The sequence below is a fragment of the Oryctolagus cuniculus genome, chromosome 1, assembly GCF_051225735.1.
Source record: "Oryctolagus cuniculus isolate XC-2025 breed Fujian yellow rabbit chromosome 1, ASM5122573v1, whole genome shotgun sequence".
NCBI lineage: Eukaryota > Metazoa > Chordata > Mammalia > Lagomorpha > Leporidae > Oryctolagus > Oryctolagus cuniculus.
In genome coordinates, this window is record NC_142867.1 from 237,850,362 (window position 1) to 237,876,199 (window position 25,838).

Sequence of the window (25,838 nt, forward strand, 5' to 3'; positions counted from 1 at the left end):
GGGGCACATTCCTGGGGCCTGACGGGGAGGAGGGGGCTGCACAGCGCGTCTGGGCCCAGGCTGGCCGCTTGCAGAAGCCCTCGCCCCTGCTCTGCCTGGCACCAGCTGCCCTGGACCAGGGCAGTGGCAGCCGCTGGCGGGCAGTTGAGGGAGCAGGTGTCGGTGCCCACAGGGGCGCCCTGGCGGCGCCACGGCCCAGGCCCTGGCCCTGGTGACTCCTCCGTGGGGGCCACAGAGCTCCGACAGCAGGTGAGGGAGAGGGAGCTGGTGGGGTCACACCCGGCTCAGGGGCTCACCGTCCCAGCTGCAGGGAGCCCTGTTCCTGGCAGCTCCTGGCTCGGGGAGGGGCCTTTGGAAAGTTGGTGAATTGAGCCTTAAAGAAACAGACATCGAGGTTGGGGCTGGGTGTAGCGGGTTAAGCCTCCGCCTGTAGTGCTGGCATCCCATATGGCCACCGATTCTGTCCTGGCTGCTCCGCTTCCAATCCAGCTTCCTGCTAATGCACCTGGGAGAGCCCCCTCACCCGCGTGGGAGACCTGGAAGAAGCTCCTGGCTCCTGGCTTCAGATCGGCCCAGCTCCAGCTGTTGCGGCCATCTGGGGAGTGAACCAGTGGACGGAAGACCTCTCTCTCTGTAACTGTGCATTTCAAATAAATAAATCTTTAAAAAGAAGGAAACAGTGTGAATCTGGCCACCGGCCCATGGAGGCTGCCCGCTGCCTAGGAGGGGCTGATGGTGGGGCTGGGGCCTGGCTCCACTCGCCCATTGGTGGTCAGCCCTGACCGCCAGCCCCCACGCTGCTACCACCGCACGGCCAGGCTGGCTGCACAGCCACGCACAGCTCCTCCTGCCCCCCGCCACGTCCTGTCTGAGCCCTCTCTGGCTGCTGTCCCACCCCCCCAAGAGTCGCCAGGACCCCCGGTTCGCCAGGGCAGAGTGCCAGGGGCCCGGAGGGGAAGCAGCCCCAGGCTCACATGGCTCTGGGCCACCTCCTGGCCTGCCAGTCAGGGACGACAGCGCCTTATCCGGGACCATCCCAAGCACGGGCTTGGCGGCCACAGTGCCCACACGGGGGCCCTCACAGCTCACCCCACAGGGAGGTCGGAGGGCAGGGGTTGAGCGGGTCGGTGCCCCCTCGGGGACGCACACCTGGGGCGGTGCTGGGCCCTGGGAAAGGCGCTCTGGGCGCGAGATCTGCCGATCAGGGCTCCTGGGGGCCTGAGAACCACGGGCGGGGGCGGGGGCGGGGGCGGCGCAGTTGCCGATGGGCAGATAAAGTCTCTACTGGAAGCAGTTTCGAAATCAGCCAGTGGGAGGGCGGGCGGCTGGGGCGTGGGAGACCCCTGGGGGCGGCTCCTCCGGCCCCTGCCCACCGAGGGCTCAGGGCCCAGGACCCCAAGCCAGCAGCTGGGAGAGGCACTCCCGTTTCTCTCAGGCTTGGCCGGGCCGTGAGGGGCGGCTCACCTGGGCTCCTCCTCCTTCCAGTGCGCCAAGGCCACGCCGTGGGGAGCTGCCCAGGGCTGGACAGAGACCACTCACTGGCCCACACCTCAGAGGGGAGCCCTCCGCCTGGTCAGAGACTGCTGGGGCGCCAAGGGGCGGGGGTTGCTGCCCCTTGCTGGACTCGCATGTGTGTGCAGCTGGGAGGCCTCACTGCCCCGGCGGCCACTCCCTGGCCTCGGCTTGGCCTCACACGCCATCCGTGCTCCCCGCGCTGCCCCCTCGCTTGGGAGGGGAACAGGGTCCCAGCAGGCGGTCTCACAGGGGCGAGGCCCCCTTCCAGACAGGCCTTTCCCCAGGTAGGGCGGACACGGCACCAGCCGGTGCCCATCTGCCGCTGGCCCTGAACGGGGTGCCTGTGGGCCCGCATGTGCGTGCTTTCGTGCGCTGTCATGACTAAGCCTGTGTGCACATGTGTGCCTGTGGCTGGGCACATACGTGTTCCTGCGGAGAGAATGCCCTCCCGGCAACAGGCAGGACCCTCCCGTGGGCTGCTGGCACCGTCTCCAGCTGCGTCACCAGCCGCTGTTCCCGCAGCAGGGGCCCAGTACAGGCCGCAGCCCAGGGCCCCACCCCAGCCGTCCCGGTGGGCACTGCCCCCATGCGTCCTGGGGGGCCTCCAGGTGCTGGTCACAGTGCGGGCCTGGGGGCCGAGGGGCAGCAGGAAGCCCGGGCAGAACGTCCCCCCTGCACTCCCGTCTCAGCCGGCACCTGCTGCTCAGAGCTCTGGGCCTGGCCTGGGGACTTCCCAGACACAGAAGCAGGAGTCTGCCATCCCAGCCCGCCGTGCTGGGCTCACGGGCTCCTTCCCCACCCCAGGGCCCCTGCCCCCAGGCCAGCGCAGCTTGAGTGTGGGACACAGTGTCCAGCCTGCGAGGGTCAGTGGGGGCGGCCTCACGGCTCCGAGCCACAGCTGTTCTGCTCAGCACCCCGTAGCCCGGTGACACCTGGTCCCTGCCACTGGGCGGGGAGGGGGCGCTGCTGAGGCCCTGGAGCCCGGGAGGGGTCGGGAGTGGGTGGCGTCTTCAGACCTGCAGCCCCACACCCTGCAGGGGGTTCACAGGTGACCACTCTGCAGCTGAGGATGACCAGGACTCTGGGGTGTAGGCAGGGAGGCAGGGGCCAGCCTGCACTCAGCTGTCCCCACCCTCAGCGGTCACCGCCTGGACAGAGAAGTTCTCAGGGCAAAGCGGGGCAGGGGTCCCGGGAAGGTACATGCGGTGCCCTCAGGTACGCACTTCCAGAAACCTGGGGGTGGTGGGGAGGAGCCAGCTGAGATCCTGCCCGCCCAGCAGGGTCGGGACAGTTGCGGGCGTGGCCATCACCGGCGGCATCTGCCTTTTCCCACGGGCTTTCAACACCACGGGGCTGCACTGCCCATGGTTTCCCTGCGGGGCCAGGGCCTGGAGCTGGGAGCCGTGGGCAGGGGGCTCCTCTGCCCCAGCCCCACCCCGTCTCTCCCACCAGGTCCCCTGCCTCCCTCCACAGGCCTGATGCTGCTGGCCTCCGGCCCAGGCGTGAGGCAGGGAGCCCTGCTGGATGGTGCAAGTTCACTGTCAGGTCCAGCTGGGGAGGGGCCGAGCACTGCCCCGTGTCCTAGGCCGCCTGCCACGTGCTGCTTCGTCCACCAGGGCCGCGTGCCGGCAGGCATGGAAGACAGCACAGCCCACGAGTGCAGGACAGGGCCCTCTGCATGGGGTCCTCCAGGACCTGGGCCACTGGACAGCCGGGGCGGGGCCCGCTTGCTCACGCTGAGTCACCACGACGCAGACAAGTGCTCAGTGCCGTCCCAAGGCCCTGGCCCCACCCTCGGGAACCACCGGGGCTGGAATTCCCACGGCCGCCGCCGCTTGCTCCCTGCTTGGGCCCTGCTGTCACCCCGTGGGGCCCCGGGAGGCCCTGCTCCCCCCCCCCCCAGCTGGAAAAGCCGGTTCTGCACCCACCCCTGCCTGGCTCCCGTTCACAGGCCTGGCACGGAGGGCCTCCCTGTCCACCTCCCGCCCACCCTGGGTGCAGCACCCTCACCTGGGCACCTGCTCTGGGCGAGAGGCTTCCGGCCCAGCCCTCCTGGGTGGGGCTGTGGGGGGACAGGAAGGGAGGGGCCTTCCAAAGACCCCACCCCAGGGTCCTCACTCTGCCCTCCCTCGGCATGGAGCCTTCCAGATGCTCTGGGTCTGGGCAGAGACCAGTGGGGGCCCCGAGCAGAGCCAAGGCCTTGACAGCACAGCACAGCTGGCTCCTTGGCGGGCAGGTCCTGCGGACCCACCCCCACCTCCCCCACCCTTTCCTGGGCCCAAGGGCAGGGCTGCCCCGCCCCCAGAGCCTGGATGGACACCCCGTGAGAGGGGCAGGAGGGACAGGGAAGGCTCTTGGGCCTCTGGTCCCAGGGGTCAGCGTATGAGCCCAGTTCCCATGGCTGCGGGGCCTCCAGGTGCCCGCACTGCCAAACCGGTCCTGACCGCTGGCACAAGCCATGGGAGTGGGTCTGTCCTGAGGACCAGGGGGCTGTGGATCCACGGTCAGATGGCATCCAGCTTCACTGTCCACCCTCCAGGGGCCAGGGCAGTGAGGAAAGAGCCGGTCGGCCCAGAGCTGGCACCCGGGGGGCTGCACCCGAGGCGTTGGTGGCCAGGGTGCTGGGGGCCACTCGACACACAGGCCTGCTCCCGGCTCCGAGCCTGGGGATTCCAGCCGCTGCCCAGGGAGTGACCTGAGGGGGGCAGGGGGCGAGGCCACAGCGTCCACCTGCCCATTATCTCAGGAGCACCCGTGTGGTGCAGCCTGGCGCCCACCTGCGGGCACGGCCACGCGCACCGCCCAGGTCCATATGCCGGCAGGAGTGCCCGGTGCCGGGTGTGGTGAGAGGCTGGAGGGCGCTCTGGTGTGGCTCTTTCATGTTCTCCCCCAGCCCCCACAGACACCCTGGAGGCCACACTTTCCCAGGCCAGGACCTCGCGGAGTGGGGGCCCCGTTAGGAACCCGCGTCCTGAACTGTGGGGCAGCAGGGGGTCGGGGCTGGAGCCCACAGGGGATTCCCGTGTACCCCACCCCCACCCCACGGGCGTCTGGCACAGCCAGAGCTCAGCCCAGCCTCCCAGCTGGGGAAGCGCTCGGGTCACCCAGCTGGCCAGGCTCAGGGCACCTGCTCTGCGCCCACCCTGGCACTGACCCCAAGGCCAACAGGTAAGGGTGCAGAAGCCGAGGAGCCTCCTGCCGCAGTGAGGCCTGGGCCTCCCGCTGGGCTCCAGGGCTGGGGCAGGATCTGCCCCTCCCCCATGCACCCCCTCCCCGTTCCCTGAGACCCGGGGTCTCCACCAAGTCCAGGCGCTCACTCAGCGGTGTTGGGGTGGGACTCCCAGCCTGGCTGGTGCACTCCCACCTGCCCTCGGCAGCCGCAGCAAACGGTGCAGGGCCATGGTGTGGGTCTCACACCTGCTGGACAGGGCGGGTGGGGGCCCAGGAGGAAGCCGCAGGTGCCGGCAGCTGCCGGCCAGGGCCTGGGGGCCTCTCACACCTCGCTCTCCACGCTGGCGCTGGCGGGCAGCACCTCTCGGCCGCGCTGTCTGCCCCTCGGTGACCTGCGGTTGGAGGCTCCTCTAGGAGAAACGGTCACCTGGAGTGGCCACAGGCTGGGCCCGAGGGGCAAGGGGGCCAGAGGTGAGGGAGGGGGTGTCCCACCACGGGCTCCTCTGTCTGCTGAAGTGGGGGAGCCCCACCCCACTGCAGGGACAGGGCGGTTCCCAGGGTCCCAGCCCCTCCCCCCCATCACTGCCCAATTCCCTTTGTGCGGCCGGGACAATGTGACCACAGACAGGACGGGCCGTGGGGGATGGGCTGTGCGAGGGGCCGCAGCCTGCACCCTGGAATCCCAAGAAGGACCCCTGGCAGTGTGTGTCCTGGTGTGGACACAGATGTCACATGACCGCATGCAGCACAGACACGGGCATCATGTGACCACGCATGTCGGGCGTGTGGGACATGGTCATCACCGTGTGTTGCTGTGGATGGAAGTCACATGGCCATGTGGTGGCTTGCACAGCAGGATGACTGCGTCATGGCTGTGGACCGAACGCGCGGGCTGCAGCTTGACCACTGACCAGGCACCCTGCCCGCCACCTGCCGGCGCCACAGCAGGGGTCCTGCCCCTCCTGGCCTTGGGGGGACGTCCCCGCGCAGGTCCCAGGGCGGGTTCCAGCACCCTGAGGACGTGACCCTGGATTCCAGCTGCACTGTGGGGGTCCTCCCACTGGCATCCACGTGCAGGGGGTGGGGTGGTCCGGGCCTGCGCAGGGGCCAGTCCTCGGGCTCGGCGTCTGCGGAACAGGAAAGCACAAGGCCCCCAGAAGGCAACTTCACAAAGCCGGGCTATATTTTTCCACTTGTTGAAGCTGCCCCGCCCCCAACCCCGAGGAAGGCGGAGCCCCCGGCCCCACCCTCGGCCTCTGGCAGCCCCGGCTCTGGCCCTGCAGCTCCGCTCCGGGGCTCCAAACTGAACCTGGTCTCACGACCACGCCGGAGCACTCTGCCCCCAGAGCTCAGTCCAGCTCCTCCGCCGCCCCCCCCGTCCCGAGCGCCCCCACCCCAGCTCGGGACCCCCAGAGCCCCCCCAGCCTCGGGACCCCCAGCGCCCCCTCCCCGTCCTGAGCGCCCCTCCCTCGGCCCCTCAGTGCCTCCTCCCCGTTCCGAGAGCCCCCCCCGCAACGGGCGCCCCCCGCCTAGTGTCCCCCCAGCCCCCCTCCCGGTCTGGAGCGCCCCCTCAGCTCCTCGGCATCCCCTCCCCATCCCGAGAGCCCCCCACCGGCCCCGTGGGCATCCCCCTCCTGGGGCCCCCCAGCGTCCCCTCCCCGTCCCGAGAGCCCCCCAGCTCCCCAGCGTCCCCTCCCCGTCCCGAGAGCCCCCCGGGTCCCTAAGGGGCCCCCTCCTGGGGCCCCCCAGCGTCCCCTCCCCGTCCCGAGAGCCCCCCCGCCGCGCCGCGCAAGCCGTTCCCAGAGGGGGAGGGGCGGCCGTGAGAACCTCCGGGCGGGCGCGTGGGAAAGTGGGAGGAGGGGCGCGCTGGAGGGCGGGGCGCGCCTGGGAACGGCCCCCGCCCCCGCCAGCCGCCTTTGAAAGGGCCACTCAGGGCGCCGCGGAGATTCAAAAGCCAACGGCCGCCGCCCGCCGCCCTCCCGCGCCCGCCGCCCGGGGTCGCGGGAGCGGAGGCGGAGTGTTGAGCGCGGCTGGCCCCGGGCGCCCCCGGACCTGTGCGCCGGCCGGGCCCCCCACAGGGGGCGGGCCCCGAGCCGCCCTGACACCCACTCTGGCGCTTCGGGGAGATGGGCGAGCCTGGGGGCCTCGCGGCAGGGCTGGGGGTCCTGAGGACTTCCTGGAGGAAGTGGCGGGAAGGCGGGGAGGGGGTGTCGGGCCGGGGCGGGGCGGGGCCGGCCTGGGGCAGGGCCCGGACCCTGGTCAGCAGGGAGGGAGGTCTGTGCAGCCCTCCCTGCCCCTGGGCCGCCATGGGGGAGGGGGTCTGTGGCCGGGACCCCCTCCCCTCCCCCAGCCATGGCAGCCCCATTTCCTGAGGTGCGGCCGCACGGCCGCACTGCCCCCTCTTCCAGACCCGGGAGCCCCGGTCATTTGCCCAGGGTGGCTTCACAGAGTCCCTGCGAGTGGGCGAACAACTGGCTGAGGCCCTGGTCCATGGCCAGCAGCTGGGAGGCCCTCTGCCCTGGGGCTCCCCTCAGCCTGGGATGGGGCGTCCCCGGCCTGCCCAGCTCCAGGGTGGACGCCTGGCCAGCACTCAGGCCACTGTCCTTTCCCTGGCCGTGAGGGCTCTGAGTGACCCGAGCTCCAGCCCTCCCTGCCGGGAGCCAGGGCTGAGGACAGGCAGGAGCTGGCCCGCAGGTGCAGAGCAGGGAGACGCGGCCAGCCTCACTGGGCCTGCCCGCTGCCCCCACGTCTGAGCTGACCACCCCAGCTCTGTGTCCAGGCCCTGGTCAAGCAGTCCTGGCTCAGTGCGCAGCGTCCCTGGTCCTGTCTGGGTCAGCAGCCTTTCACCTGTACCTCGAGACACCAGAGAGGCGTGGGGGCACGACTGTCCCTCCTGCCTGGGAGTCTCTCCTCCCTAAAGCAGCCGGGTCAGATTTAGGCCCCCCAAGGGCCCGCTTGGTGGGAGGGGCTCTGACCGCCTGGGGGGCACCCCGGGCCCCACCCTGCATCTCCGCTGCCCAGGCCCTTGCCCTGCCCGAGGCTCCTCCCCCAGTGGCCGGGGGTCCCCTGCCCCTTTGTGCCTGTGACCCGAGTGTGGGAATGGCTTGGCCACAGCAGACAAAGACTCTGGGAGGGGCGGGGTCTGCGACCCCCAGCTGCTTCCTGTCTGTTTCTGTCCCTCAGTCGGGGTTGGGGGAGCAGGGCACTTGAGGGTCCCGGCCCAAGGCAGGGCTGGGCAATGCTGGGGGCGCCCCTGGTTCCCCCCACCCTTACCCCCTTGCTGGAGACCATGCCTGGGCTGGGCCCACCCCCGGCTCTCTCTTGGGGCCCCTGAGGCGGGCTCTGTCGGGGTGGGGATGCCCCCCGCTGTGGGGGGACCCACGTCAGGCCTTCGAGTTTATTTCTGATAAAACATTTTCCCACGGTGGCGGCACTGGCAGCACCCGCTCGGCAGCCGCCCCCAGGGGCTGTGGCGCCCCCTCCCCCTCCCCGTCCCCCAGGGAAGGAATCCCCCCTCCACTGGGCCCCCGGCCCCACCCACCTCACAGGTGCAGCTCCTGGACTGGGCAGCGAGGTTGTCCCCTTCCTGCCGGTGGGGCCCCGTCTGCACCCCCAGAACCCCGGCCCAGGGGTGTGCTTGGCGCCCGCGGCGGGCAGTGGCCCCGGAGCCCACTCTGCCCTCCCCGCTCCCCACCGCGCCAGCCTCGCTCTGGGAACTCGGCCCGTCCAGTGGGTTTTCCCTCTGGGATCGGCACCAAAATAGCAGAAGAAAGGAAAAGAAAATGGACACTCCGTGGCGGCAGGAGCTCTCCAGGGAGGTGGCCGGCTCTGGCCTGGGCCGGGGACGACACGGGCTCGGAGCCAGCGTCCAGCCGCCCTGAACTCAGCTGGGAGAGCCAGGCCAGCTGGGCAGGTGTGCGGAACAGCCAGCCTCCCTGCCTCCCGAGCCAGGCCGGGGCAGAGGCCCTGCTGGGTTAGTCTGAGCGCGTGGCTCTCGGCCGGCCAGCGGCCAGGAGCCCTGTACTGTCCAGATGGGTCACGGCCAACGGGCCCTGGGCTGTGGCCTTCTGGGGGGCAGCGCAGGGGCTGCAGCCACACGGAGCAGGACCGTGGGCGGTCACGGTGCCCAGCTCCTGCAGTGTCCCCTGCGTCCGCCCCGAGGACAGGGCCTCCCTGGGCGGCAGGGGTAGAGACGGGGGTGGCCAGTGTGGCGGTCAGCATCATTCGCAGCTGCCTTCACAGGCTGAGCTCCCAGGGACTCTGGGAGTGGACGGTGGGAACGTGGCCTGAGGCTGCCCTGTCCTGGGAAGAATTTTCTGGAGCGCAGGCTGAGCATGGCTGCACGGCCCTGCCCTGGCCCTCAGGCCCCGAAGACCTCTGGGGACCCCAGTGCCACCCCTGGTGCACATGCAGGCCCGAGAGGTCACTGCCGGCCTCCTGCCCTGCCTGGCTCAAGTCTAAAACTTCATCTTTATCAGAGACACCTTTTGGTCCCCCTGACACCCCTTCCCCTTGTTGGCCCTGTGGGGCTCCTGTGCTCCCGAGTGGACCCCCTGCCCTGGGGAGGCCCCGCTGGGGATAGCCCTGCTGGAACAGGACCCTAGGGTCATCTTCTGTCCAGGGATCTCCCTTCCGCTGCCAAGGACCCCTGGGATCTGGCCAGCACCATCTGCCCCACTGGGGGACATGTGCGACCAGCCTCCACTTGGAGCTGCTGGCGCAGCTGGGTCCTGGGCCCAGCGCCTGGTACAGCTGGTGCTGCCCTCTCTGGCCTGTTCACTCGCTGGTCCTCAGGGAATTCGGGGGCTGTGGGCCCTCGCGGCAGGTGTAGCCAGCAGCCTGAGCAGGGCTGAGGGCCAGTGTCCTTCATGGAGTCAGCTGTCACCTAGACACCAGTACCCACGTCACAACCCCGGGTGCTCCGCTCCCTACCTGGCGACGCAGCGGACACCTGCGCCCACGTGGGAGACCCGACCTGGCCCAGCCCATGGACATCCCTCTCCGTCTCCCTCCCTCCCTGTCACTTGCCTTTCAGACACGTAACGTGAGTTTTTGAACAGGAGGCTGGCTGCACACTGGTGCCTGGTGCCCCGCCTTCCTGTTTGTGCAGGAGCACGCAGGCGCCGGCGCCCTGAGCACCACCCCGGAGCAGGCGGCGACCTAGGTCTCCGAGGGGAGCAGCCGCCCCAGAGCGCACTTGCGCCCTCACCCCCTTCGCCGACCCTGCGGGGTGAGCTCACACCCCAACCTGTGGCTCCCGCCCTCCCGAGGCGTGGTCTTGCGGCCGTGGTCCTCTCTGCCCAGGCCGGCGTGGCCGGGCTCCCGCAGAGGCATGGGACACTCGTGAGGTGGGGCCGGGCTGGCCAGCGTCCTGACCCTCAGCCCGGTCCCACCCTGGGCCAGCAGGCGCCTTCCGGACCCTTGGTAGGGTCTCGGCAGAGGCGGAGCCCCTGGAGGCTCCCCCATCCTTCCCCCCCACCGGGCTCTGGTCACCGCCTTCGGGAAACAGGACCCACCATGCCCACGGGGACTCCCTCAAGTCCAGCTCCGTGCTGCTGCCATGGCAGGGGATGCTCTGGGGGCCGCCGTCCAGGGACTGCCCCAAGTCGGGGTCCGGAGGCACAAGGAGGGAGAGGGGACAGTGGGAGCCCTGAGGGCTTCAGTGCCCAGGGACGTGGCCTTGGCTGTCCAGAGGCCGCTGGCCCGCGTCCACCTCCAGGGCTGCCCCCCAGCTGCAGGGCTGAAGCCGGATGGGCCCCGTAACCACCTGGCAGCACCTGAAGACATGTGGATGACACACATGTTGGGTGTCTGCATGAACATGTGTGTTGGGGTGTGGGATGTCTGTGTGGATGACACGCATGTTGGGGTGGCAGTATTTGTGTGGATAACACATGTGTTGGGTGTCTGCATGAATGACATGTGTGTTGGGGTGTGGGATGTCTGTGTGGACAACACACGTGTTGGGGTGATGCTGGCTCCTGCCGGTCCCACTGGTCCCACCGGGCAGCCCCCTGCCTGGGTCCACACAGCCCTGAGCTTCGCCAGGCTCCCGATGAGCCAAGAACCAGCTCAGAGCAAAGCCAGAGAGCCTCAGAGGGAAGAGCCAGGTGAGCCGAGCAGCCGCGCTGGGACTCTCACCAAGACTGGTTTGTGCACCGAACCCCACAAAACGGGGAATCTGTGCAGACCACAGGAGAACATGCCATGAGGGCTGTCACCCACCGGCCGTGGTCGTGACCGCAGGTCCCTGGGGAGAAGCCAGCAGAGCCGTGGTGGACACGTGTCCAGTGATGGCTCTCACAGAACACCAAGGAGAGGGCCGTGCAGGTGAGGTGTGGAGGCTCAGCCACAGGACCTCGCACCCACACCCAGGGCCTGGCGGGGCCAGAGCAGCTCCTGGTCCAGCTCCTGCTCACCCAGGAGGCAGTGGAGGACGGGCCAGCTGCCTGGGCCCCTGCACCTGCGTGGGAGACCCAGATGGGGCTCCTGGCTCCCGGCTTCAGCCTGGCCCAGCGCTGGCCGTTGTGGGCACTGGGGAGGGAACCAGCGGACGGAAGACCTCTCCCCCGACGTCTTTCTGTCTGCATCTCTGTACTTTTCCGGCTGCGAACCGGGTGACCCGTGACGAGCTTACAGAAATGTGTGCGTAGGGTCCTGCCACCCCACACCTGCCGTCCACATAGGTCCCATGGCCAGGCTGAAGCCAGGAGCTGGGAGCTGCATCCGGGCCCCCCACAGGGGCGGCAGGGGCCCAAACACGTCAGCCATCAGCAGGGAGCTGGATCGGAAGTGGAGCAGCCGGGTCTTGAACTCGAGTGTGATGCAGGAGGTGGGCATTGCAAGCCGGGGCTCGACCCGCAGGGCCTTGATGGCCCCACCTCGCTCCCTTCCTGAGGGGCTTCCCTCTCCCAGCGTGGTGATGGGGGGGTGGTCCCGAGAGGAGCTGGACATCAGTGGGAGGAGGCCTGAGCCTCTGCTCTATGGGCAGCTGTGAGGCCACGGCCGTGTCCAGCAGGGACTCCCGGCTGCGCAAGGCCACCTGCCTGAGCGCGCTTGGGGCGGGCCCACCAGGCTGGTGGGAGTCTCCGGTCCACACCCATGTGTGGCCAGGGCAGGCCATCAGGGACTGTGGCTCCGGGGAGCGCCTGTGCCCTCGCCTCAGCAGCGGGGGCAGGGACGGGGTTGGGGGCAGTGTGCAGGGGCCCAGCGCCCAGAGCTCATTCCACCTGCAGCTCGGCCTCCCTTTGACCTGGCCCAGGTGAGCGTGGAGAAGGCAGGGGAGCAGCCAGGCCAGCTCAGCGGGGCAGGGCTCTCTGGGGTCTGCCCCCGGCTTCTCCCTCACACCGGCTCAGCACCCCCAGCCCATGGCCCCTGGCACCTGCCTCTTCCCCCCGGGCCCTGGTGGTGCTCTGCTACCCTAGGCCTCAGCAAGGCCACCCAGCAGGCACTGCCCACTGGCCCGGGTGCTGACCTGTCCCTCAACCTGACCTGGCCAAGCTTAGAGGCTGATGCTCTCGGGCCATGAGAGGCCCAGGATGAGATGGATAGCTGTGGCCTGTCGCTGAGAGAGGCCAGCAGCCGCGGGCTCTGCCCCCGGGGCCCAGGACCTGCCCTCACCCTGAGCACGCACCGACTGAACCTCGTCAGCACGGGCGCTGGGCCCCTGCGGATGGGCTGTCCACCGGGGGGGCCGCAGCAGCCCCCCGCCCGGGGTTGAGGGGCTGGGCTGCTGTCCCGAGCAGCTGCCTGCACCCCGGCCTCACCTGGGCCCCGCTGCACCCCCGTTCCCGCCAGGAATCTGCCCATAGCCCCTTCTCCGCTGTTCTGGAACCCCGGCCCTGCTCCTCGGCCAGGGCCTGCTTCAGACCCCGCCCCTCCATGTCCTGCACACGGGGTGCGGGAGGGGCGCCTCGGGGCAGCACACGCCCTCCAACCAGAGGGCGAGCAGAGCAGACAGAGGGCAGACAGAGTGGACAGAGGCAGAGTGGACAGAAAGTGGACAAGTGGACGGGGCAGAGAGAAGAGTGGACAGAGAGTGGACAGGGGAAGAGAGCAGAGTGGACAGGGGAAGAGAGCAGAGTGGAGAGAGAGAACGGGGCAGAGTAGAGAGGATGGACAGAGTGGACGGGGTGGGACGAGGGTGGACAGAGGCCTCTGGAAACCTCGTGTGTGGGAGGCTGAGCCCCCTCCTCAGACAGGAGCAGAGGTGCCCACCTGGCCTGCGGGCCAAGCTCTCGCCTCTGAGGTCCAGCCATGGTCCAGCCTGTGAGGCCAGGGCTGGCTGCTAGGCGGGGGTTGAGGGACCCCTCCCCATGGCCCGGGCACTTCCTGAGGAGCCCCTGCTGGCCACCAGTGGGGCCGCCGGCCCAGATGGCTTCAGTCCGCCCAGCCGTCTGAGCGTCCGCTTCCCCCCGGCCGTGGGTTCCCACGTGGACGACAATACGTGGAAACCCCTCCACGTTCCTCAGGATGTCCGCTGCCCTTCCGGCCTGCTCGGCCTTGGCACCCGGGGGGACTGGCCTTCCGGGCCTCACCCTGGGGGCCCGCGGGCCTCTGCGGTGACTCACCGCCCCTCCCACCCCGCCCAGAGGGAGGGCGCCCGCTGCTCTGAGCAGCCCAGGCTCCTGCACACCCCTGCCGGGCCCGGGGCCCCACGGCCTCCTGGGGCCGCGCTGGGGCCGCCGAGAGCTTTGTCCTGAGACGACCCCGGCCCCACTGGCCGGGGAAGGTCGAGTGTCTGTGCTTGGCTGTGTGGACGGCTCTGTGCAGGGCTGGGCGCTGGCTCTGCCCACACACACGTCACACACCTCACACACATACCCTGCCCCAAACACATGCCCCACGCCTATGCCCGTCCACACAGGCACTCACATGTGAATGCCTCACACCCCGTCCACACACACACCCACACACACACCCACACCCACCTGCTCTCACACACCCACACGCACATGCTGTGTACACATCCACCTGCTCTCACACACATGCTGTGTGCACACACACACGCCTGCCCACACACACGCCTGCCCACATGCACGCCTGCACACACTGCTCTCACACTCCTGCCCACACACATGCTGTGTGCACACACACACACGCCTGCCCACATGCACACGCCTGCTCTCATACACATGCTGTGTGCACACACACACGCCTGCCCACATGCACACGCCTGCTCTCACACACATGCTGTGTGCACACACACACACACGCCTGCACACATGCACGCCTGCACACACTGCTCTCACACTCCTGCCCACACACACGCCTGCACACACTGCTCTCACACACCTGCCCACACGCATGCTGTGTGCACACACACACGCCTGCCCACATGCACACGCCTGTGTGCATGCCCGCTCTGCATTTAGTTTCACATTGTGAGCAGAGCCGAGTCCATGAATAGCAGGAAGCTTTGCCATCTGGGCCACACGAGAGCCACACACCACAAGGGTGCCCAGGCACATGCGCCCAGGCACCACCTCTAGCCCTGGCCAGCAGGCTCCCCGGGGGCAGCGTGCACAGCGGGGACCGGGTGGACGCCGTGAGTCCGAGAGTTGCACGGTGGACAGGAGCCAGCACGGAGAGCGGCCTGGCTGGGAGCCCAGGTGTGCCCTTGGGCGCAGGCCGACCCTGTCTGGCCCATCGTGTGGACCCCTGGGGTCCAGCTGCCCACAGCTTGCTAGGCTGTCTCCTGGGGCCCCCAGCCCAGAGCCAGCGATGGCCACTCCCAGCCTGGCAGGTGGGCAAAGCGGCCTCTGCTCAGGCCGTGGCCCAGCCCCTCACGCGGCCAGCAGCAGGTGGGCAGGCCTGGCTCCTGGTGGGTGCTGGGGCAGTAGCTGAGGCCTGAGGCTGTGGGTGATGTGCCCCTGCCCCAGGGACCCCTGCCCCTCCACAGACCCTGTGTGGCCCCTCTGTGGCCCAGGGAGTCCCAGGCGGCCAGCAGTGAAAGGAGAGCCCTGGGCTCTGCCTACCTGCTCCTGGGGGAGGGACAGGGGACAGACAGGGGACAGCCTTGCACCCTCTCCACCTCGGCCCTCGGCCCACCAGGTTCACAGCTCTGGGCTGGTGGCCTCTCCTGTTGAATACCCCGTCTGAGAAATCCTCCTTGCATGGGCAGAGAACCGGGGCCGGGCTGTGGTGCAGGCAGCGAAGCCTCCACTTGCAGCGCCGCCATCCCGTATGGGTCTGGTGCCAGTCCCGCTGCCCACTTCCGACCCAGCTCCCTGCTGGTGCACCTGGGAAAGCAGTGAGGACGGCCCAGTGCTCGGGCCCCTGCACCTGCATGGGAGACCCGGAAGAGGCTCCTGGCTGCTGGCTTGAGATCGGTGCAGCTCCGGCCCCTGCAGTCATTTGGGGAGTGAACCAGCGGACGGAAGACTCTCGCTCTGCAACTTTGTCTCTCAAATGAATAAGAAAAAGGAAAAACAGGACAGAGAAGTGGATGTTCACAGATCCACCTTGTTTCCAGGGTCCACGCTCAGGTCTCTGCTTAGTTCCCGTGGTTCTCTGTAGCTTTTTGTTTTCCACACGTAAAATCTGTCTTCTGAAGCCCACAGTGGCTGCCCCTGGGGGGCGCCCCCCTCGCTAACGGGACGGCCCGGGGCGGGGTGGGGGCAGCGCTGGAAACTGTGTCCTGCTTCTTGTCCCGCCTTCCTGGGGACCACTCCACATCCCACCAGAAAACGCGGACAGAGCTGCCCCACCCGAAGCAACCGGAAAACCAGGCTCAGGCCGCTGCAGTTCCCGGGGGAGGCAGCCCCGCCTCGGCCGCGGCCCCCTGCGCCCCCAGCGACCGGGCAGGGCCGGGGAGCCTGGGGGAGTGATGAGGCCGGGGCTCCTGCTGATCACCGAGGCAGCTGAGCCAGATCCTCGGCGGCTCCAGGGGCCACCCCAGTCACAGCACAGCTTCCGTCAGGGCCCTGGAGACCGCGGCTCCGGCTCCGGCCATTGGGCCCCAGAACCAACATGGGAGCCCTGGCTTCAGCCTGGCCCGGCCCTGACCGGTGTGCTCATCTGGGGAGTGAACTGGCGGATGGAGGCTCTCTCACTCTGTCTCTCTGCCTTTCAAACAGATAAAAATAAATCTTAAAAAATTTTAAAAGTGGGGGCCAGTGCTGTGGCGCAGTGGGTTAATGCCCTGGCCTGAAGCGCCGGCATCCCATATGGGCGCTGGTTCAAGACCCGGCTGCTCCACTTCCAATCCAGCTCTCTGCTGTGGCCTGGGAAGGCAGTGGAGGAGGCCCTGCACCCAGGTGGGAGACCTGGAAGAAGCTCCTGGCTCCTGGATTCGGATCAGCGCAGCTCTGGCCATTGTAGCCGTCTGGGGAGTGAACCAGCAGATGGAAGACCTCTCTCTCTCTCTCTCTCTCTCCCTCCCTCCCTCCCTCTCCTCTTTCTGTGTAACTCTGACTTTCAAATAAATAAATAAATAAATCTTTAAAAAAAATTAAAAGTGGACAAATTCCTTAAAAGATGAACAAAGGCCACGCAACAAAAGCTGAGCAAAACTCTGAGCGGAGGCCGAGTCTGTGCTCGGAGGGACGGCAGTCCTGCAGGGGCCGGGCCCCACCTCGCTGCGCCCCAGCCCGAGAAGAGACCGCTGGGCTGTGCCCCGGGGGTCCCACCTCGCTGCGCCCCCGGAGACCGCTGGGCTGTGCCCCTGGTGACCCCGGGCACAGTGTTAGCCGGCTGGATCCAGAAGAACCCCTCCCCACGCTGCGAGCGGGGTGGTGCGGGTCCTGACCCGGGGCCGGGCGTCCGCTGGGACCGCTGCCCTCCGGTGGGAGCTCCCCCACCACTGCAGCTGCCGAGGGTCCTTCCTCGTCCCACAGAGGGGGGTGGGGCGAAAGAGGGGAGATGGCTTCCATCCCTGGGCGGGCTCACTCCTCAAATGCCCACAAACAGCGGAGCCGGGCCAGGCTGGAGTCAGGAGCCAGGAGCCGGGAGCTTCCTCTGGGTCTCCTTGTGGGTGCAGGGTCCAAGCACTGGGGTCACCGTCTGCTGTTTCCCAGGTGCACCGGCAGGGAGCTGGAGCGGAGGTGGAGCAGCCGGGACTCGAACCAGCACCCATGTGGCTTTACCCGCTGTGCCACAGTGCTGGCAGCTCCTATATTTTTAGTTTTTTTTTTTTTCTAACTTGATAGGTAGAGTTACAGATAGTGAGAGAGAGAGAGAGAGAGAGAGAGGTCTTCCTTCTGTTGGTTCACTATCCAAATGGCCACAACAGCCGGAGCTACATCGATCCAAAGCCAGGAGCTGGGAGCTTCTTTCTGGTCTCCCACGCGGGTGCAGGGCCCAAGCACTTGGGCCATCCTCCACTGCACTCCCGCGCCACAGCAGAGAGCTGGACCAGAAGAGGAGCAACCGGGACTAGAACCCGGCGCCCATATGGGATGCTGGCACCGCAGGCGGAGGATTAACCCAGTGCGCCACAGCGCCAGCCCCAGCTCCTGTATTTTTATTTTATTTTTTTATTTTTTTGACAGGCAGAGTGGACAGTGAGAGAGAGAGACAGAGAGAAAGGTCTTCCTTTGCCGTTGGTTCACCCTCCAATGGCCGCCGCGGCTGGCGCGCTGCGGCCAGCGCACCGCGCTGATCCCATGGCAGGAGCCAGGAGCCAGGTGCCTCTCCTGGTCTCCCATGGGGTGCAGGGCCCAAGCACCTGGGCCATCCTCCACTGCACTCCCTGGCCACAGCAGAGGGCTGGCCTGGAAGAGGGGCAACCGGGACAGAATCCGGTGCCCCGACCGGGACTAGAACCCGGTGTGCCGGCGCCGCAAGGCGGAGGATTAGCCTAGTGAGCCGCGGCGCCGGCTAGCTCCTGTATTTTTAAAAGTTGATGTGTTGGACTTTAACAGATTAAGAACTTTTATTCCTAGGGAAAATGATCAGAGAATGTTTAATGAAAGAGACGACACGTCACATGCAGGTGACTTTGCCTTGGGACTGGCCCTGCGGCCCCGAGCGTCCCGGGGACACGGGGCAGCTGCAGCTCTCAGAGGCTTAGTGAAAATATGCCGGACAGTTCCTTAAACATGTGAACGGTCCAGTCATTGCACCGCACACCTAACACGTGCCCCATCATCGCACCGCACACCTAACACGTGCCCCAGTCACTGCACTGACACCTAACACGTGCCCCAGTCACTGCACTGACACCTAACACGTGCCCCAGTCACTGCACTGACACCTAACAGTGCCCCAGCCGTCGCACCACACAGCCTAACATGTGACCAAGACGTCACACCGCACAGCCTAACACATGACCAAGACGTCACACCGCACAGCCTAACACGTGACCAAGACGTCACACCACACAGCCTAACATGTGACCAAGACGTCACACCGCACAGCCTAACACATGACCAAGACGTCACACCGCACAGCCTAACACGTGACCAAGACGTCACACCGCACAGCCTAACACGTGACCAAGACGTCACACCGCACAGCCTAACGCGTGCCCCAGCCGTCGCACTGAGGCGCTGGCCGGGGGACACAGGTGCACGTAAGTGCCCCTGCCATCATCTCGGTGACCCTGGACGTCACCCACAGCTGGTGACCGAGAGGGGACGCCCACGCCCTGGATGGAGACTGGCAGCACAGAGCAGCTCGGCCGGCCCCAGGCCGACTGTGCTGGGGACGAAGCCGCCACGGTCTGCTTCTCAGAACATTCTAGAGAATGACAAGGCCCTAGGTCACGTGAGGCTAATCAGTGGGGGCGCCGAGGGCACGGGGCGCAGCAGCCTGAGGGGCGTCATCAGGAGTAAAATCCTGGCCGGCTCTGTGGGCGGAGCCACTCCTGATGCCAGCGTCCCTTGTGGGTGCAGGTTCGAGTCCCGGCTACTCCATTTCCCATCCAGCTCCCCGCTACTTCTCCTGGGAGAGCAGCAGAGGCCGGCCCAGGTGCCTGGGCCCCTGCACCCATGGGGGAAACCGGAGGAAGCTCCTGGCTCCTGGCTCCGGCCTGGCCTGGCCCTGGCTGTTCTGAGCTTCTGGGGAGTGAACCAGCAGGTGGGAGTTCGCGCTCTCTGCCTTTCTAACGAATGAAAAAAATAACCTTAAATGATTTTTAAGAATGAAGAGGAGCCCTGGAGGAGCCGCCCCAGGCCCTGACCTGGCTGCCCCTGCCCCGAGCAGGCACCCGGGAGCTCTGATGTCAGATGGACGGGCACCTGCAGCCCGCCTGGGGCTCCAGAAAATCCTCACAAGCGCCCTGGCCCCACCCCGACCCCACCCCTCATCAGACCCTGCCCCACCCCCAGACCCCGCCCCTCATCAGACCCCGCCCCATACCAGACCCTGCCCCACCCCAGACCCCGCCCCTCATCAGACCCCGCCCCATATCAGGCCCCACCCATCACAGGCCCCACCCCTCGTCAGACCCCACTCTGGCACCAGGCCCCACCCCTCACCAGACCCCACCCCTCACAGGCCCCACCCCTCATCAGGCCCAGCTCCATGTGTGCACACAGGTCCCTGGTGGGCCCTGTGGTCACCTCCACCTCCATCTCCGTGACAAAGGATTGCAGGGCCCAGGAGGCTCCCCAGTGGCGGCCCTCATCCCACTCTGTGAGCTGCCCATAGCACACGCGCCATCCGCCCGGTGGGAAGCAGGCTGGACAAAGCCCTGCCCAGGGCCCCTGCCAACAACCCCTCCTCACCTCCGCCCCCCGCCCCGTGCACAGGGACCCCGAGCCGCCCTGAGCGGGGCCCCTCTGCCAGGACAGGACCCCAGGGCCCCGCTCAGCTGGAGCCCCCGCCCCGCTGTGCAGCCCCCTCACTGGGGTCCTGCTCTGGAGCCCCCACCCAGCCCTGCCTGCGGCCGTGCTGCCTCCACCTGTACACACAGTGGCCTTGAGGCCACCCGGTCACACGGGTGAGCAGGGGAGGGGCCCAGAGCACAGGGACCGAGCGTCCAGAGGCACGGGGGGCACTCCAGGGCCAGTGGCTGTGTGCTGCCCAGCCCATGCCCAGCCCCTCTGAAGTCCCAGGGGGCTGGGGGGACATCCGCTACGCCTGGGGCTGTCCCACCCCAGAGAGGACACCCCAGTGGCTGCTCCGCCTGTCGGGTCCAAGCCACTGGCCGCCGGCGCCCTCTCTGCCTCCTGTGGGCCTGCCCTGCCCTCCCTTTGGCCTGGTGCTATCCTGGGCCTTCTTCCACGTTTGTCCACATTTGAACCCAAAACACTTCCACGGAAAGACCTGCACCTCCTCCAGGGAAGGCGGCAGCTCCAGCTTCACGGCCACACTAAGGGGGCGGCACAGGCAGGCCTGGGGGGCAGCGGTCACTGCAGGTGCAGCACGGGCCTCGCTGCGTCCAGCCACGTGGCTGCCAGGCCAAGAGCTGACCCCCCCCCACCATGGGACAGGTGGAAGCTGACCCAGGCTGGAGCGTGGCCTCGACTCTGCGTCCCTAGGGCTTGCCAGGCCCTGCTGGGGCCAGAGGCCTTGCACCCATCCTCCCAGGGAGGTCCCCTGGTCCAGGAGGTGCCCCCAGGGGAGGGGCGGGGCAGACCCTCCTCCGCCTCTCCACACCCCTCCCAACACTTCTAAGGGCAGGAACACACCTCACGCTCTGGGGAGCCCGCTCGGGGTGCAGGGCAGGGTGGGTGAGGGGTCTGGGGAGGGCTGCCGCAGGCCCCACACCTGCTCACCGGGCTGCTGGGCCCTGACCGCCCGCACGTACCAGCTCTGCTGCTATTAATAATTTCCATAGATTGAGCAAAAATAACCAGCCCAGCGCCCGCCCCCCGCCCCTCGCAGCAAGACCAAAATAGCGGCCTGGGAACCGGGAGAGCAGGGGCGGGGGTGCGGCTGGGCCTTTCCCTGCGCCCTGCTGACCCCGCGCCGCCACGGCCTGGCCCCGGGCCAGGCGGCCGGCCTCCTGCAGGGCCCGCAGGGAGCAGGGCCGTGGGAGGGGGTGCAGGTTTGTGGGGTGGCCTGGGGGCGGAGCTGCAGGCCGTGCTCCCGGGGGAGTGCCCCGGCCTCACCTGTCGGTGGGCTGCTACGGGGCGGCCCGGTGACCCCGTCGGAGGGGCCCGAGGCGTGGGGCCGGCCCTTCTCTTCCCCAGGCTCGGAGGCAGCACAGACTGAACAGAGTTCTGGGAGTTTCCGCCTCGCGCTCCGTGCACCCAGGCTGCCCCCTTGCGGCCAGGTGGCCGGGATGTGGAGGGGGCGTGTCCATAAGCTGCACCTGCAAGGGGGAGCCACCTCCTCCAGGAAGCCCCCGCCCCGCAGCCTTGGTCTTGGGTTCCCAGGTCTCTGGGTCCGTGGGCTGAGCTTCTCAGACCCCTGCTGCCCCCGCTGCCGCTGCCCACACCTGGTCTTGCAGGAGACCCAGCGCGGGAGGCAGCCGGGAGGGGCCTGGACCCCACAGGAGGACAGAGCCTGGGGCCAGCCCAGCCGCACCCGGCTGCCCCGCCTGACCTGTGCCGACACTGGCCAGGAAGAGACAGGGGGGCCGTGCCTGCGGGGCAGACTCCGAGACAGCCAGGGGGCCGGGCGGTGGCCCTGGGCTCCCAGGCAGGTGCTGAGGTCTCCGCGGCCGAGGACCCCAGCCCGGCCGGCCTCCCACCTCCGCGGGCCTGCGGCCAAGGGGCGCTTTTTTTTTCTTCCTTAAGTGAAGCTATCTTTTTACCTTGATAAGCTGTTTAAAAAATGTAAATAAAATAACTCAGCAGACAAAAGCAGGCATTCATGCCGCCAGAGCCAGCCGCGGCCCTGGACATGAAATATCGCCGGGCACACTGAGTCGCCAGCGGCTGCTAATCCGAGCAGACAGGGCTGAGGGCCGCCCCTCGGGGCCGGGCGCGGTGGGCAGCGGAGCGTGCACCGCCTGCCGGGAGCCCCACGGCACAATGGCCTTTCTTCCAGAAGGGGCCGTGCGGGACAAGAGACCCCTTTGTGCCGGCATGCCTGTCTCGGAGCGCGAGGGAGGTGCCTTCAGCGGCCCAGACACTCTCTGAAAGGCTGGTGAGACAGAAGCCGCCCCAGCACAGCCTCTCTGCCTGCATTCCTCGGGGCACAGCCGCCCATTCAGCCCCGGAGCCGCCTCGCCCACGTGAGCGCGGCCCTCAATCCCGCATTGTTCCCGGTCGGGCCATCTTGGCTCGCCAGTCCCCGACACACGGGCAGACAGGGTGGGGCCTCGAGGGGAGGGGGCACGGGCCGGGCTGGGCCGGCCGCGGGCTCCGCGTTGGGCGGTGGCCCTGGTGCGTGTGGTGCCGGCGCGGAGCTGGGCGCGCTGGCCTCTCCTCACCTGCTGGGCCCCTCAAGGAGACCCTGGGTGGGCACCGGCCCGGCTGGAGCCAGGAGCTCCAGGCACCGGAGTCCAGGGCCCCAGCTTCCCGTCTGGAGCGTCCTGGGCTCACAGAGCAGAATCCGCGGCTCAGCCCGGGAGCTCCCACAGGCGTGGCTGCTGGGGACCCCACGGCCTGCTCACCAGGAGGAGCCCACGGCCTCCCCTTCCAGTGGCCTCAAGTGGTCAGACGCTGACCCAACGCGCCCCCGCCCCGGGTGACTGTCCCCTGAGCCCAGGCGCTGGCACAGCAGTCAGCCCTGCCCAGGGGTGGCATCAGGGGCTGTGCCCATCCCTCCGCCCCACACCCAGCAGGTGGAACGAACGAACAAGAGCCAGCGACCAGCCGAGGGGGCGGCGCGTACCGAGCACAGCAGGTGGAGCCGCCGCCCGGACACACATCCCACACCCGAGCGCGGGTCCAGTCCCGGAGGCTCCACTTCTGATCCAGCTCCCTGTTGGTGTGCCTGGGGGCAGCAGCGGCTCACGTGCCTGAGTTCTTGTCACCCACGTGGGGGACCCGGATGGAGCTCCCAGCTCCTGGCTTTAGCCCGGCCCAGCCCTGGCTGCTGCGGCCATCTGGGGAGTGGACGAGGGGATAAACCCCAGTCTGTCTCTGCCTTTCAAATCAATGAATGAGGTTGGCGCCGCGGCTCACTAGGCTAATCCTCTGCCTGCGGCGCCGGCACCCCGGGTTCTAGTCCCGGTCGGGGCACCGGATTCTGTCCCGGTTGCCCCTCTTCCAGGCCAGCTCTCTGCTGTGGCCTGGGAGTGCAGTGGAGGATGGCCCAGGTGCTTGGGCCCTGCACCCCATGGGAGACCAGGAGAAGCACCTGGCTCCTGCCTTCGGATCAGCGCGGTGCGCTGGCCGTAGCAGCCATTTGGGGGGTGAACCAACAGAAGGCAGACCTTTCTCTCTGTCTCTCTCTCACTGTCTATAACTCTGTCTCTGTCTCTCTCACTGTCTAACTCTGCCTGGCAAAAAAATAAATCAAATGAATGAATGAATGAGTGCATCTAAAAAATAAGCCCAATAACAGAGGAGTCGTCTCATGGGCAAGGGTGGCCTCCCGGGTGCTGACGTCCCCCAGCATGGCGGAAGTGGCCGGACCAACACACGGGCCGGGGCCGGGGCCAGGGCCAGGCTGTTGGGACTGAAGACTTGGTGAGTGCGTGGAGATGTCCTAGGAGAAAAGGGGCTTCCTGGGGTGCTGCGGGCGCCATGGGGGGTACGCAGGTCGGCCACACAGGGGAGAGGTACTGCACCTGGACAGACATTGGCAGTGTGGGGGCTCCTGGGACATGAGGTCCAGCCCGGCCTGGCCAGACCCTGGGCCCCGATGCCTGGGTATGCTGAACGACACCTGGAGTCCACTCAGCCTGGCCTGTGCTGGCCGTGGCCGTGAAAGGAGGGGCCTGGCTGAGGCTGTGTGGAGCCAGCTCCACTCATGGCCTTGACTTTAACCTGCCCTCATGGTGGAGGCAGCGCTGTGGGCAAGCTGACGTCGGCCTGTGTCCTGCGGCCAGAAGATGCCGACCATGGCTCCGTGAGGCTGGGGTTCCTGGCAGGGACCCTGGTTGCAGGGCTTGGTGGCTGCGTCAGCCTCGGGCTGTGCTGGAAGACCCCAGACCCTGCCTCACTGCAGGTGGTGCCCTGTGGTGGGGGTGTGGTGCCCAGCTTGGGCAGGGGCAGCCTGGAGGGCAGGGCATAGGTGAGGGACGAGGCCCAGCCCCAGCAGAGGCCCTGGGGCTGGAAGGCGGAAGGTCAAGGCCACAGCCCCCAGCCCCCGCCCTCCAGGGGCAGGCTGGGAAGGCTGTGGAGGCCTCGCCAGGCCATCACGGCGTCCAGTGGGCCTGAGGAGCAGGGGTAGGAGGGACGTGACCTGTGGGCTCTTGTGGGTTGGCCCTGGGCATGGCTGTGCCTGCAGCCAGCATTGCAGCTTGTGGGTGACCGAGACCCCTGGGAGGGACCCTCTGCGCCAGCCCAGACTGTCCGGAGACCTGGTGGCCAGGACGTCCAGGGCAGCAAGCCCCCAACCCCAGACTTCCTCCTGGAGCCACAGAGACACAAAACCTTCTTGTGGTTCCGCTCAGAGCCCGCCCGCCCGGGGCCCCAGGTTCAGTCGGCTCAGAAGGTGGCTGCACGGCTCAGCCGCCGCCCCCACTCCCGCCTTTTCCTGCCCAAGATTCCGTTCTGGTCGGCTGCACCCCAGCCCCAGGGGCGACAGTCACTGTGCTGCTAACTGTCCCACAAAGGCAGGGCTCGCTCTCCAGGGCGGACAAAGGCCTGCTCGGCCGACGCCGCAGCCAGCGGCCCTCGCCGGCTCCGCACGCCCCCCGTGTGCCATCCCAGCGGGCCACAGCTTGCTTTCTGCCCTGCACCACGGAAGGCCCAGAGGCCTGGGGGAGCCACAGGAAGAAGGGCAGACACCCGCCCCCGCTCTGCCCCCGTGTGAACGTGGAGCCCTCGAAGGACGCCCACTCTGCAGGCCGCGGTGGCTCTGCCCGCCCAGCTCTGGCGGGGCCTGTGAAGCGTGGGCTCTGGGGACGCCAGGCCTCCTCGGCCAGGTGACAAGTCAGCAGGCGTGGACGCCCCCACCGCGTAGTGCTGACGAAATGCCTTCGAGGTCCACAGGGTCTGAGAGGGCGGTGCCCAGGCCCCGCTGAGTCCGTGGGAACCTGCCGGAAGGAGCCGGGGCACAGCCTCGAGGGTGCGGGCAGGAGCAGCAGAGGCCTGGGGAGGCACCGGCCGGGCACCGCTGTCCCCCAGGCTGCAGTCGAGTGTCCCCGAGGGGAAAGGGTGTCCTCGCAGGTTCAAGGACGCCCGACCGCAAACCACGGCTGCCGAGCCTGGCTCGTGCAAAAGAAAAATCTAGAAAGAGGCTCTGGCCTTGTTGGCTGCCTTCCTGCCTTAGCCATGCACTGCCCCACAGGGCAGGGCTCCTCAGACCAGCTCTGAAAGGTTCCCGGGGCAGGGGCGGGGGTCCATGTGCGCTGGGCACAGCCCCTTGAACTCCTGCTCCCCCCGGCACTGGGGAGCGGAGGTGCAGGTAAAGGCTGGTCAGCAGCGGTGGACTCGGGCCCAGGGCAGGGGCGGAGCCCGGAGGCCCCCGTGGAGGTGGACACTGTGCCCCTCCCAGCTGCTGCAGAGGCCCTGGGGAGTCCCGGGAACTGACACACGTGCTGGGGGCGGGGAGTGAGATCTCGCCAGGCCAAGCCTGGCTCCCACATCTCAGCCTTGCCCTCCTGGGGGTCCCTGTGGGGGGGACGCCCACCTGGACCAGGGCTTCGTACTCTCCACCAGTGTCTGGGAGGAGGGGGCCGGCGCTGTGGTGCAGCGGGTAAAGCTGCAGCTTGCGAGGCCAGCATCCTGTGTGGGCACCTGTTCAAGTCCCAGCTGCTCCACTTCTAATCCAGTTCTCTGCTGTGGCCTGAAAAAGCAGTGGAAGACGGCCCGAGTGCCTGGGCCCCTGCCCCCGCGTGGGAGACTGGAGACTGGGTGGATATGCAGGCTCCTGGCCTTGGGCTGGTCCAGCCCTCCCATCTGGACCAGCGGACAGAAGAGTTCTCTGTCCTTACAAGTGCGAGCCCTGGGCGGCGCGGGGAGACCCGCACGGTGCTCCGGCCGGCTGCTGCGGGCATCGGGAGGGAGCCGTTGGTGAGAGGCTTTTCTCCGTCTCTGTCATGGCCTCTTCAGTCAACAACCAAATTAAAAGTTTAAGAACCAGCACACGAATCCACCCTCAAGGCCGGTGGGCCTGCCCCTGCTTCCAGCCTGGCCCTGCCCTCCGGTCACAGCCCTCCCTCTGCGGTCCCAGGCCCGCACCTGCCGTGGTCCCCGCAGTCT

At 67.8% G+C, this 25,838-nt stretch overlaps 1 protein-coding gene and 1 long non-coding RNA gene across 2 annotated transcripts; one reads left to right on the forward strand and one right to left on the reverse strand.

Annotated features, from left to right (window-relative positions):
• LOC138845864 (uncharacterized) lies at positions 1 to 669 on the forward strand. Its single transcript, XR_011383121.1, has 2 exons — positions 1 to 249; positions 490 to 669. It is a non-coding gene; the product is annotated as an uncharacterized LOC138845864 (long non-coding RNA).
• A 4,675-nt stretch (positions 670 to 5,344) lies between these two features.
• On the reverse strand, positions 5,345 to 9,053 carry LOC149128930 (uncharacterized). Its single transcript, XM_089323127.1, has 2 exons — positions 8,228 to 9,053; positions 5,345 to 5,813 (listed from the first exon to the last, which is right to left on the reverse strand). The coding sequence occupies exons 1-2, from the start codon at positions 8,908 to 8,910 to the stop codon at positions 5,486 to 5,488; spliced, it is 1,011 nt and encodes a 336-aa protein (XP_089179253.1). The 5' UTR covers positions 8,911 to 9,053; the 3' UTR covers positions 5,345 to 5,485.
• Positions 9,054 to 25,838: the final 16,785 nt, after the last annotated feature.

Excerpts from the sequence above, each read along its gene's own strand:
- LOC149128930 (XM_089323127.1), bottom strand. The coding sequence starts at position 8,910 with ATGATGCTGACCGCCACACTGGCCACCCCCGTCTCTACCCCTGCCGCC. Across the intron at positions 5,814-8,227 it reads CCAGGAGCTGCACCTGTGAG|ACGCCGAGCCCGAGGACTGG; the intron begins GTGGGTGGGGCC and ends CCTGTTCCGCAG.